This window comes from Saprolegnia diclina, assembly GCF_000281045.1.
Source record: "Saprolegnia diclina VS20 unplaced genomic scaffold supercont1.4, whole genome shotgun sequence".
Taxonomy (NCBI): Eukaryota; Oomycota; class Saprolegniomycetes; order Saprolegniales; family Saprolegniaceae; genus Saprolegnia; species Saprolegnia diclina.
The window spans coordinates 463809-475761 of record NW_008246071.1 but is presented as its reverse complement, the minus strand read 5'-3'; the positions used below and the strand labels follow the sequence as shown (position 1 = coordinate 475761).

The 11953-nt window shown below is 61.7% G+C and overlaps 5 protein-coding genes across 5 annotated transcripts; 3 read left to right on the top strand and 2 right to left on the bottom strand.

Annotated features, from left to right (window-relative positions):
* Position 1: 1 nt before the first annotated feature.
* On the bottom strand, positions 2-1101 carry SDRG_01863 (hypothetical protein). Its single transcript, XM_008607415.1, has one exon. It carries the CDS (start codon positions 1063-1065, stop codon positions 82-84), a length of 984 nt encoding a protein of 327 aa, XP_008605637.1. The 5' UTR covers positions 1066-1101; the 3' UTR covers positions 2-81.
* Positions 1102-1603: 502 nt separating this feature from the next.
* Positions 1604-6155, top strand: SDRG_01862 (hypothetical protein). The gene is made up of 8 exons (XM_008607414.1): positions 1604-2685; positions 2727-3493; positions 3544-3584; positions 3630-4044; positions 4090-4467; positions 4513-5644; positions 5696-5889; positions 5938-6155. Exons 1-8 carry the CDS (start codon positions 1620-1622, stop codon positions 6088-6090), a joined length of 4146 nt encoding a protein of 1381 aa, XP_008605636.1. The 5' UTR covers positions 1604-1619; the 3' UTR covers positions 6091-6155.
* Positions 6156-6195: 40 nt separating this feature from the next.
* SDRG_01861 (hypothetical protein) lies at positions 6196-7177 on the top strand. The gene is made up of 2 exons (XM_008607413.1): positions 6196-6983; positions 7028-7177. The coding sequence occupies exons 1-2, from the start codon at positions 6204-6206 to the stop codon at positions 7130-7132; spliced, it is 885 nt and encodes a 294-aa protein (XP_008605635.1). The 5' UTR covers positions 6196-6203; the 3' UTR covers positions 7133-7177.
* Positions 7178-7263: 86 nt separating this feature from the next.
* On the top strand, positions 7264-10141 carry SDRG_01860 (hypothetical protein). Its single transcript, XM_008607412.1, has 14 exons — positions 7264-7753; positions 7804-7860; positions 7900-8088; positions 8136-8297; positions 8342-8452; positions 8506-8614; positions 8665-8750; positions 8793-8928; positions 8973-9201; positions 9249-9447; positions 9493-9597; positions 9642-9867; positions 9919-9989; positions 10075-10141. Exons 1-14 carry the CDS (start codon positions 7268-7270, stop codon positions 10111-10113), a joined length of 2205 nt encoding a protein of 734 aa, XP_008605634.1. The 5' UTR covers positions 7264-7267; the 3' UTR covers positions 10114-10141.
* SDRG_01859 (hypothetical protein) lies at positions 10116-11837 on the bottom strand. The gene is made up of 4 exons (XM_008607411.1): positions 10728-11837; positions 10574-10676; positions 10295-10523; positions 10116-10240 (listed from the first exon to the last, which is right to left on the bottom strand). The coding sequence occupies exons 1-4, from the start codon at positions 11260-11262 to the stop codon at positions 10157-10159; spliced, it is 951 nt and encodes a 316-aa protein (XP_008605633.1). The 5' UTR covers positions 11263-11837; the 3' UTR covers positions 10116-10156.
* Positions 11838-11953: the final 116 nt, after the last annotated feature.

The following is an 11953-nucleotide window of genomic DNA, read 5'->3' as shown; positions in this document are numbered from 1 at the left end:
ATCTACACATTCACACTATTCAAATGAAACGCAAAGGTAAAATACTGAAATAGTGTGCTACAAGCGACCAAGGCCAAGCTCTTAGACCAGCTGCACACCGACACCGCGGTCGTACGACACGAGCGCCGGGTACAAATCCGTCTCGGCAATGTCCGCGTAAGCCACACCGAGCGATTTGCCGAGCGCGTTGCCGTTGCGCAAGAAGCGAATCGTGCGCAGTGGTCGGTCCAAGACCACCGTGAGCACGTCTCCGCTCTTCAAGCCTGTCGCGTAAGGCGAGTCGTCGTGGCCGTCGCGGGAGCAGCGCGTGCCTTTGCGGACGTTGAGGAACCAGCCCGCGTCGCAAAAGTTAAACACGTTCGTCTCGGCCGTGGGCTGTTGCCAGAAATCGGGCTCGGTCGTAAAGCCCAACGCAATCGTGTTGTGGGCCTTGGTCTTGGGGTAAAAGAGCTGCACGCTGAACACGTCCACCATCGTGCTGCCCATAACAACGTTCCAGCCGTTTGCTGTCGTCTTGACAAGCCGCAGATCGTCCGAGATGGAGGCCAGCGCGCCGCAGCGGCCCAGGTCCCAGCGACACTCGGGCGACTCCTCGCCTTGCTGCTTTACCGGCGCAACGTCCATCTTGGCGCGCTTGGGCGCAACGGCCTTGACGACCGGCGCCGCGACGACGCGCTTCTTGGGTGATTTGCTGGGTGCTGGGGCGGGCGTGCGTCGTGGGGTGTGCAACGCGTCGTCGTCTTGCACATCGAGCAGGTCGTCGAGCACAGTGGTCTGCGCTTTCAAACGATCGCGCTGCTCCCCGAGCGCCGTCATCTGGATGTCCAAGAGGTCTTGCATGTCGTGGTACGAGTCTTCGAGCGCCTCGAAGCGCTCTTGGTGGTCCTTTTGCAGCGCGGCAAGCTGGCGCTGCTGGTCGCGAATGGCCTTTTGGCTCGTCGCGAGCTCCTTCCTGAATGCATGCAGCAGCGAGACCATGGCGCCGGGGTCGCCGGCCACGGCCTCCTCCATGAGCTGCGCTTGAGCCTGCTTCGCCTCGCTCGTCGTTGTTGGGGCCAGGGCCATTGCAAATCGCAGGGTCTTCCACGCAGAAAAACCCAAGCCAGCCTACTTTAATGCACTTCCATACAAAGCTCAAGATATCTTTAAAGATCGATTTGTACGAGCCGCAGCAAAATTCCCGAAAACCTCCAACGGGATTTCAAGGCGCCGTTGGCTCAAGTACAGGTATTAATACTAGTAGTTGTTCCAGGACCATGGACAGAGCAGTGACAAGCCGCTGGATCGGACAGCCTTCTGGTAAACTACATCAGTACTGGAGCAGGGCTGTGGCCGGACCAAATTGCAGAGGCGAGCGTCGAGCAGCAGCCGCGCCATCGTCCTTGCCCGCGAGAAATCAACGTAGCTCTTTGTGCAGATTTATTTACACCAGCCCTATGGCAGTGACAGCATGTGAGCGCCTCCTTGCCGTGTTGTCGGCCATGGCGGGGCTTGAACCGACGACCTTCTGGTGGTGCTCGTTGGCGCCGAATTACCCTTTTGAACGGTACCTCCTTTCATTTGTATGGTACCGGGCCCAAAATTATTTTATGGGATGGACTCGAAAAAAATAAAAAGCCATGACAACCCGGGCCTCGGCGCGGGCCGCGCTCTGGACGGACCTCAGCCGCAGCTTGAGCGCGCTGGAACTATGGGAAGTCCCGGAAGAGATCCTCGTCGACATCTACGCCCATCTCATGCAGGGTCTTCCAACACCGGACGCGGAAGAAGGCTACGACTACCTCCGCGACGTGTCGAAGGACGCGCTCTCGGCGCTTGCTGGCGCCTTCACGGCCGTCCTCGAGACCACGCGCGAGACGCCCGAGACGTCTAAGAACTTTTGGCAGTGCGTCCTCACGAGCATTTTGCAGCAGCGAGAAGCCGGCGACGACGACGACGACGACGAAGTGGCGTCGGGCGGCAGCCACCGTCACCTCCTCGTCGCGCTGCACCTGATCATTGCACATGCGCTCGGTATGGACAAGGCAGCGGCAGGCATCGTCGCCACGATGGAAGCTATGGAGATCGGTCTCATGGCGGCCCACGTGTACCTCGTGTGGCTGCAAATCCCGGGCGGCTCGGCCTTTGGCGTCTTCATCCCGTTCCTGTACCGTGAAGTGCTGCGCCTTTTGCACACATGGGCGACGCTCATGTACTCGCCCGACAGCGATGTCGCCGACCCCAACATGCCACGGCAGCTCAAGCGCAAGCAGCACCAGACCCGTCGCGCGCCGGTCCAGTCCCCGGCTCTCGTTGCGTCCGGCCAGCGCGTGCTCGACTCCCTCGAAGCCACGACGACGCACGTGGCGTTGCAGCACGACGCGCTAACGCCTACGATCGACGCGCTCCTCTCGGTCGTCAACTTTATGCTCCTGCAAGCCGCCCCGACCGAGTTGCCCCGCCAGATTCTTCAGACAATCTGTCTGCACCAATCGCCGGACGCCGTGCACTTGGTGCTCGGCCGGCTCATTCCGGGCGTCGCCTTGCGCGACAACGCGCTGCCAACGGGCCCGTGGGACAAGCTCCGCCACGCCCACGTGTTCCATGCATGGGCACTCGACGCGATCGACGAGATCCTCCGCGTCATGCCTGCCAACGACGGTGACAATGACCCCACTGACGACGACGACGAGACGGTTCCGGACGGTAAGTGGGCAGCGCTATATAGACGTCTGATTTGAGAGTAGAGCTCGCGCTGTGTGTGCTCCAGCAGCTCTGCTTGCGCATCCCGGACAAGAGCGACGACCGCAAGAAGGTTTGCGCGGGTCTTCAGCTGCTGCTGTCGCACCACATCCTACACCGGCCGACGTCGCTCTCGCTCTTCTTGACGTTCCTCGACAGCTACGCGCGCCATGAAAAGGTCAAGTATCGGCAATTCGCCGTCGAATTGCTCGCTGATCTCGTGCTGGAGCCGGCGCTCTTTGGCGCGGCAGACGGCGACAACGACAGCTTTCTCGGTCTCGTGCCGCTGCTTCGCATTCTGGGCCACCGCGCGTGTGACCGGGTCTCAACCGTGCGCACCAAGGCGATTGCGGGCATCGCGGCGCTTCTGTCGTTTGGCACAGGCCGCGCCGCGACAGCGACGCACGAGCAGTTTGCGTCGGTGCTCGCAGCCGCGCTCACGTCGTCGGCCATCGTGTGTCCGACCTCGCTCCGGTCCGCCACTGTCCACGCACAGCTGCTCGCGCTGTGCCGCGATCGCCTCTTTGATGACAAGACGTACGTCCGGCGCGCGTCGCTCCAAGTGCTCGAGGTGCTCTTGCTGCGGCAGAAAGATCCGGACGTCCTCGGCGACATCCACGGACGCTGCGCCGACCCGTCCATCATTGTACGCAAGCAAGCCATGCTGACGCTGACGACGCTCCTCACCGCGTCGCCGACCGACAAGGACATTCAAGTGACGTGGAACCTGGGCGTGCTCCCACTCGTCCTCGACCCCGAGACCACCGTCCAGGTACGCCATTGCGACTTGCGAGATATCTCAAGGTGTTGTGTTTTGTGTAGACGAGTTGTCTTGGTTTGGTGGATAAGATCTTGCTCGAGCGGTACGCTTCTACCTCGAATGTCGTCTCGGCAATGATGGCACGTAGACTGCTGCAGTGGCCCAAGAAGCACGCCACGGATACGTTTGTCGCCGCCGTTTACGACCAGCTCGCGCACCTCGACAGCTTTCTCATTCGATTTCTTCAAAAGGCCGTGCGCCTTCTCGTCCAAAAAGGCGACGTGTCGGCCGCCAAGCTCGTGCGACATGCGATTGACGGCGTCCGCAGTCGCGACGACAACAAGTGGACCGTGAGCTGGGTGCTTCTCGACGAGCTCGCGTGTCGCAGTGACGTGCTCGATGACGTGAGCGCCGCCGACGCCAAGGTCGTGGCAAGTTGCTGGGCTGCCCGTACGCCGACGCCACGCGATCTCCACAACGACGTGGACGACGACAACGTGCTGCGGATTCTTCGCGTGCTCTGCGCGCTGGCCGAAAAGTTGCCAGCGGCCCAAGCCACCGAGGTCTTTTCTCTGCGTAACACCCTTGATTTGACACGCGTGCACTAGCTCGCGACGGGTCTCTGCGATGCGCTGCAAGGCTTTGCGCACCCGTTGAACCTGATTCCGGTGGCCCTCCAGGGCCTGCACGGAATATATGGGCCGACCACAAAGCGGGCGTGGCGGTCGCCGCTCTTTGACGCGTGCGGGGCCGTCCTCGATGCGGACGTACCGTCGTGGCCGACCGTCGAGCGCGCGCTCCAGACGATGGGCGACCTTATTCTGCTCGACGTCGACGACCGTGCGTCCACCGCGCTGCCGCGTAGCCTTGTGGCGCGGCTCCAGCGGTACCTTCTCCCGCGCGTCGCCGCCGACGCACGGGAGACCCCGGCGTCGATCCGCGCGCTGGCGTTTGTCGCTGTCGGGAAGGCGTGTTTGGCCGACGAGGTAGCCCTTCCTCGATTACGGCGTGCGAGGCAAATGCATACGTAGGCGTTTGCGAAAGAGAGCATTACGATGTTTATGCGCGAGCTCCAGACGTCGCCACTCGAAGCGATTCGGTCCAACATCCTCCTCGTGCTCGGCGACCTCTGCATTCGATGGACGTCGGTCGTCGACGTGTACGTGCCGACGATCGCGTCGTCGCTGCTGGACCGGAGCCTCGCGGTGCGGCGCAACACGCTGCTGCTCTTTTCGCAGCTCTTGCTGCAAGACTATGTCAAGTGGAAGGAGTCGCTTTTGCACTACTTTTTACGCGCGCTCGTCGATCCGAACGAAGAGATGGCGTCGCTCGCGCAGCACATTCTGTCCGGCCCGCTCCTCCTCAAGACGCCGTCGCTCTTCACCATGAAGTTTGTCGAAGCCGTCTTTGTCTTCAACAACGTCCCGACGCCGGCGCTCACGGGTGTCATCTCGACGCCAATGCTCCAGAACCTGAGCTTGTCGGGCAACGTCCACTTCCCCAAGCGCCTCGTCATCTACCGCTTCCTCCTTGAGCACATGCGCGACGAGCAAAAGCTGCAAGTTTCGATGAAGCTCGTGACCGAAGTCCTCGACGATGTCGTCGACGGCACGCTCCCGTTGGCGTCGGATCCGACGACGATCACGGAAAACTCGATCGAGGCCGTACTGCAGGATGCGTTGATTCTCTTGAGCAGCCCCGAGATTCGCTTGTCGGCGCCAAAAGACCGGGACGAAGAGCTCCTCGAAGCCGGTGACACGCCGGCGTCGACGCTCCAGGACGCAAAGCGGTCGCTTCTCTCCAAAATGTCGCGCAAGAATTTCATTGAGAACGTCGTGCCCGTCGTGATTGGCCTCAAGCACACGCTGCAGGCGAAGCGGAGCCCGGTCATGCGCTACCTCATGCACTGCATCAAGGAGCTCTTTGCGTTCTACAAGACCGAGGTCCAGGACATCCTCGCCGCCGACCCGCAGCTGGCCAAGGAAGTGCTCTACGACCTGCGGCAGTTTGAGCAGACGACGCGCCGGCCCGCGCCGCCCCCAGCCACGTCCTTTGCGTCCCAGCGCGCGTCGCTCGGTGGCCTGAGCACAAAGAAGGCGGTGATGATGACGCCGCTCACGCGCATCCAGCGGGAGCACGACAAGAGAAGAGACACCGACACGGGTACGATGCGTTGCTCCTGCGTACTAGTATCGGATGTGATGGACGGTGTAGGCGATGCGGGTTTGAGTGACAACCTCTCCAAGACTCTCTTCCTCTCGCCCAAGCCCGGCCACAAGAGCGAGAGCGACGACGACAACGACGACAACGACGACGACATCGAAGTGCCCAAGACGCTACCGCGGCCTGTACAGCAGTGGAACGTCTCGGTCGAATCGCCATACGTCAAGCAAGCTGCACCGCGCGAGGTAGCAAGCCGCCGTGTCAATGGCACTCATATCGCTGGCGCGGCGTAGGGCGCCACGGCGCAGACACTCGACTTTTCCGACCTCTCGTCCGACTCGAGCGACGACGCGTACGAGTCGCCAAGCAGCCCCGTGCCTACGTTCGTCGGCAAGGGCAAGGGCAAGGCCCGCCTCGTGCAGCCCAAGAAGGCCAAGCGGGCATAAGTGGCCCCAGAATAAGAATAAGAATTCGTATCCGACTTGCTAAACAGCAAAGTGTATCTTCCGGATACGGCCAGTATCGCCGGATACGCGAACTTCAAATTTGGTGGGGCGCGATGGACGTCGCTGTGATTGTGCTCGGACGCCTCCCGCCAACAGCCGTGACGAAGCCAACGCCATCGAAGAAGAGGTCGCTCAAGCAGACGCACGACATGGACGTCCATGAGCGCTTCTCGTTGCGCGTGGCGCTTGGCGACTCGGTGCTGCAGCTCAAGGAAGCGATTGCGATCGAGCTCGCCAAGGCGCTCCAAGTCGACGTAGGCTTCCCGCCCGATGTCCAGCTGCTGACAGCGGCAGGGCGCATGCTCTCGGACGCCGACTCAATTGGTGCTGCGCTCCTGGATGCGCGCGTTGTGGTCTGCGCGCTTGACTTTCCGACGCCGCCGCCGGTCACGCGTGCCATGAGCCCCAAGGCGCAGAACGACCATGGCATTGCACAGCTCGTGGCGATGGGGTTTCCAGTGGGAAAGGCCAAGCACGCGCTAAGTCTTTGTCACAACAGCGTCGAGGCCGCGATCGCCTACTTGACCGAGCAGATACTACCGCCGCCAACTCTCGAGGACGACACGGCGACACGACTCGCGTCGGTGGCCATGCGTCAACCGTACTTGCTCCGGGAAGCAATCCAGAGCTGCTCGCTCGACGCCCTCGCGACGCTCTCGCTCGATGTCATGCAAGACGCCATCGAAAAGACGCTCGCCGCAGACAACAACGACACGGTCGTCCTCACCGACGAGTCGGACGTCGAAGAGTCCAAGGACAGTGCTACCGACGACGACGTCTTCGTAGCGACGAGGTCTGAGTCAAGCGACGCACTGGAGGCTGTCCTTATGCGGGTGTGTGTTGTTGCGAACCAGTCCTCGCTCTCACCGCGTATTAGCTGCAGTCGCTCGGGTTCAGCCGCGAAGACGCCCTCGCTGCGTACATGGCCTGCGACCAGAATGAGAGCGCGGCCGCCAACTGCCTCCTCGACTCGTTCGCCTAAGTGGTGTCTAACTGCCCTGTACACATCTCGCCTTTGCACCATGAACCAGGAGCCATGCGTGGCTGCATGTACCTGTCATACGTCGCCTCGGAGCATAGCATGCATAGGAGCGCTGCCAATGCGACGAGCAAGTGGATGGTTTCCTCGTCGTTCAGCGAACTTGGCGCCATGGGCCAAGATATCGGCGATGGAAATGACTTGCTTTTTGTATGCGCTGACTGGCGCAAGTGTACTAACCGGCAAGTTCCATTTTTGCATAAATCGATGAAGTCGGGTAGTGGCTGGGAGCGCAGTGGGTCCCGTGACGACGGCCGCCGGGACTCGCGTCGTAGTCGGAGCCGAAGTCGCGGCCGTCGCAGTCGCAGCCGCAGTCGCAGTCGAAGCCGAAGTCGCGACGCGTCCAAGCGGCGCCGGTACGACGACGACCGGCGGCCACCGCGCGACATGGATGGCAACTGGAAAGACCAGCAAACGATGCATCAAGGCGACGATGGGGGTCGTGCTACGTCGGGCCGGCCGTCGCATACGTCGTCCGACGGCTACGCGGAGCAGCCTCGCCATATCGAGCCCACGTCGAGCCTCATGCTCAAAGGCCTGCCATTCGCTCTCACGAACGCCGAGGTACCAGCTCCAACGCCATTGCTGGGGCTCTTCACGACGCGCCTATGTAGCTCGCGAGCATCCTGGCGCCCTTTGGGCCGCAGTTTGTGCGCATCATCACCAACAAGGTCGTGGGCGCTGGGCGCGTCGAGGCTCACGGTGTGTAGGTCACGGGCGAGAGCCGCGGCTTTGCCTTTGTCGATTTTTCGAGCGTCGAAAGCGCCCAGTACGTCGTGCAGCACTACGCCAAGGAGCCGCTCATCATATTTGGCCGCGGCGTCGCCATCGGGTACTCGGAGACGCCCAAGACCAAGTCGTTTGCGCCGCCACTGCGCTGCGACTGGCTCTGCGAAATGGTACGTCCTCAAAGCTTATAGTTGTGTGTCTTACTTGCATCTCGTAGTGCCACGTGTCTAACTTTGCCAAGCGCGTTGCGTGCTTCAAGTGCGGGTACCCCAAGTCGGAGCACTCGATCGACGTTCCGCAAGGCGGGTTCGAGGCGCACAGCGGACCGTCGCACATTCTGGTCGTCCGCGCGCTGCCACCGACCGCGACCGAGACCGAGGTGCGTTGTCGCAAATCGACCGCGAAACGCACGCGCGTCTCTAGCTCGCGCATCTCTTTGTGAACGCCATGGGCCTCAAGGAAGTGCGCTTGGTGCGCGACCGCATCACCAACGTCTCGCGCGGCTTTGGATTCGCCGAGTTTGACTCTGTTGAAGTTCGCGGCCTCTCTTCATCATCTCGGAGCTCTTACATTTGTCCTGCCTCCAGCTGGCCACGTCCGCCCTGGCCGCGCTCGGCCCCGACGTCTTCTTCCTTGGCACGACCCTCCGCGTCGCGTTTGCGCAAGAGTCTGGCCACATGGCACCCCGCGCGTTCGGTACGTCCTGCGTATCTCCCTCCACGGCGAACTGATATATCTTATTGCAGGCATGAGCGGCGGCAACGTGCAAGCCCTCGTGGCGGCGGCGATGGAGCAAGCGCAGTGGAGCATGTGCACCCAGTACACGAGCCAGGTCCGCGTCACAATGGAAGCGCAAACGTCACATACAACGTAGGTTGCAAGCGCGCTGGATGTTGACGCGCTCGTCGACAGCGCGGCGGCGGCCGTGCAGACGCCGGCGACGCCGCGCAAGACGTGGCCGCTCTCGTTCGAAGAGGCCGGCGGCAGCTTTGTGTTTGTCGCCGAGAGCGGTATCTGCTCGCTGTCTTAACGTCGCTGATGCAAATGCGGTTAGGACTCTACTACGACGCCGACAGTATGTTTTACTACGACCCAAGCACCAAGACGTACTACAACAGCTACACGGGCGTCTACTACATGTACGACGTGTCGATGTTTCGCGTGTTTGAGCCGCCAGCGCCGACCGACGACGCCCCGGTGCCGACGTCTGCGTCTGCGTCGACAAAGAAGAAGACCAAGGGCAAAGCCGCGCTTAACATTTCGTTTGGCATCAAGGCGTCGGCGTACGCAACCTACTCGCTCCTTGATGATCAACCATCCTGCGTCGTAGGTCCAAGCCCTTGGGCGCGCCGGTCGCCTTGCCGCCGCAGCCGATGCCAGCGTCCACACTGCACACGGGCACGGTCAAGAAGAAGCACGCAGATGAGATCGCCAAGTGGTCGCACCAGCAATCGATCGACGTGGCGACGGCGCCCGTGGCCGATGTGGTGACGACGCCTCTCGAGCCGTCGGCGCCGGCTGTCTGCTTGGTACACCCTTGTATCTACGGACCTGCATCATGACGCGACTCGTAGCTTTGTCGGCGCAAGTTCAACTCGCACGCACAGCTGCAAAAGCACGAACAACTCTCGGACTTGCACAAGCAAAACGTACTCAAAGCCAAGCAAGCGGCTGTGCCCGTACGCTCTCCACCACAAAGTCGCGGGATGTCAAAGTAATCTAGGTGCGCGAGCGGGTCGTGGAGCGGGGTGAGCCGATCTCGACGCCCGCGCCGGTGGTGACCGAGGTGTCCCACGTGGACAAGCCCCTCGACGAGGCGTCGAACATTGGCGGCAAGATGCTCAAGATGATGGGCTGGAACGCCGGCGAGGGCCTCGGCAAGCTCGGGACCGGGATCACGGCGCCGATTGCGGCCGTCGGCAAGATCACGGGCGATACCTCTGGCCTGGGTACCGTGCTATTTTGTATGGCAAGGCAGTGCGCAACGGTGGTGTGTGTAGGCGGCACGTCGCTGGCGTCCAACCCGTCGGTGCTGGCCGCGTCGACGCAGCGCGAGAAGATTAGTCATCTGGTATCTTGCATGTGTCTGTGGCTTGTCCTAGCACTGTGCAACGCGCCCGCTCATGGAAGATCTGCTTGGATCGTCTTTTGTGTAGACGCGCGCCCGCTTCGAGCGCCTCGACAAGCAGTCGTAAGCGACAGTATCAAGATTTCAAGTTGACATGTCTCGTGTGTTTATTATGGCATGCGCAGCGTTACACGGAGGCGACGCGGGTTGAGGGTCTCGACACCGCGCTCGTCGAGCAGCACCAAGTCGTTGGTCTACACACGCCAGAAGATATTGGAGGCGGCACATCAAAGCTGGAATGGACGTACCGACGCCACGCGCACGGCAAACTCGGCCGTCGCGTTGCCCTCGTAGCGCCCGAGGCGCCGCCCATTCCAATAGATACTGCCATGGCTCAGCCCGATCGCGTCCAGCGCCAACTGCCCGTGGCGGCCGTCGTCGTGGCTCTGCACCACGGTGCGAAGCCACGTGAGCGGCGGCAGAGGCCCGCTCGTGGAGCGCTGCCAGGGCACTGCAGCCATCCATGTCGCCTCGACTCTAATGCATGGCGTCCATGGCCACTGGATCAAAAAATTCAGAGGTCGTACATGCGCAGATGCTCGCCGACGAGGCCCGGCTCGAGCGTCCACTCGCTGAGCTCGCGCGCCTCGTCCCAGGTGGCCGAGACAAGGGATGGTCCACGCTGCAAGCCTAGAGCAGCATGTGTCAATGAATTTTGCTCTTGTCTCGCAGATGCGCAACCTGTATCGCCGCCAGTTGCTCGGACGATCTCGACAGTTGCCGAGGGGGAGGTGGCGCCACCTGCTACAAGTTGCGTCTCGTGGCGCATCATGTTCTTGTGGCGGGCGTCGTGCGTCGCGACATAGGCCTTGAACGTTGCGTTGGCGGCGAAGACGAGGTACACATCGTCGGTGGCCGAGCGAACGCTCAAGTTGAACGACTGCGCTGGCGGCCACGACGTGCGGTACGTGGCATAGCTGAACGGCGCCAGGTCCACGCCTTCAAGCGACGCCAGCGTCGGCGCCAACACGCTTTGTCGAAGGTCATGGCCACTGGGCTCTGTCCACTGGTGCCATGTCAGGTCCAGATATGTGGTCGGCGACAGCAGGACAGGCGGCGGCGTCCAGAGCGCCGATGGGCCTGCCACGCAGACGCTGAGCGCCACGAGCGAGAAGATGGAGACGCAGGCGCGGTCGCCCGAGTTGAGGCGCGGCTTGCGCGGGGCGTCAAGTGCTTCGTGTTCAAGCAGCGGCGTCTCGTGGCCGTCGTCCGCCATGCTGCAGCTGCTCCCGGCCGTGCGTCACGAGAACGCGGATCTGTTGTCCGGTCGCTCATTGGTCAAAATCCATCTGCATCGGACCAACCAACGCGCGGTTTCGGTTGAAGGCGACTTCATTGGCTTGACGAATCAATTGGGCAAGATTCGAGAAGTGCTGTCCGACCAGTGATGATTACTGCGTGACCCGTCGTCGTGGCACATCGTGTATCCGCAATCTTGGAGCGTCGCCGTCGTCGGACCCGTTGGCGAACGCGCGCGAAGGCGTCGGCGAAAAAGCCTCTGAGTAGCCGAAGCGCGAGCATACACCATTACATTTGCTTGGACATTTTTGAGAGCGATCAGCGGCGTGTCCCGGCCCTTTACTAACCATTTTCAACGATCATACAGATTCAGCGCGACAAAAATCATGACGCCGCTAGACTGATGGTCCAGCGCCAGTGAGTGGTCGGCCGACCGCTCGCCGTTCGTGTCGGACGACGGCCTGGCCACATCAATCCACGTTCGCGCCGACGGCCACATCACGGAGGCTGCAAGGGACTGGGTGGCGGGAACGGCGACGTCCGCGTCAAGCCGATTTTGGCCAATCGGTGCGCGACGACGGTGGATTGAGGTGCGCGTCTGTGCAGCCGCGTTCGGTGATTGGTCGAAAGCACCCAACGAGCACGCCCAGTGAATGCACATCTCGCGA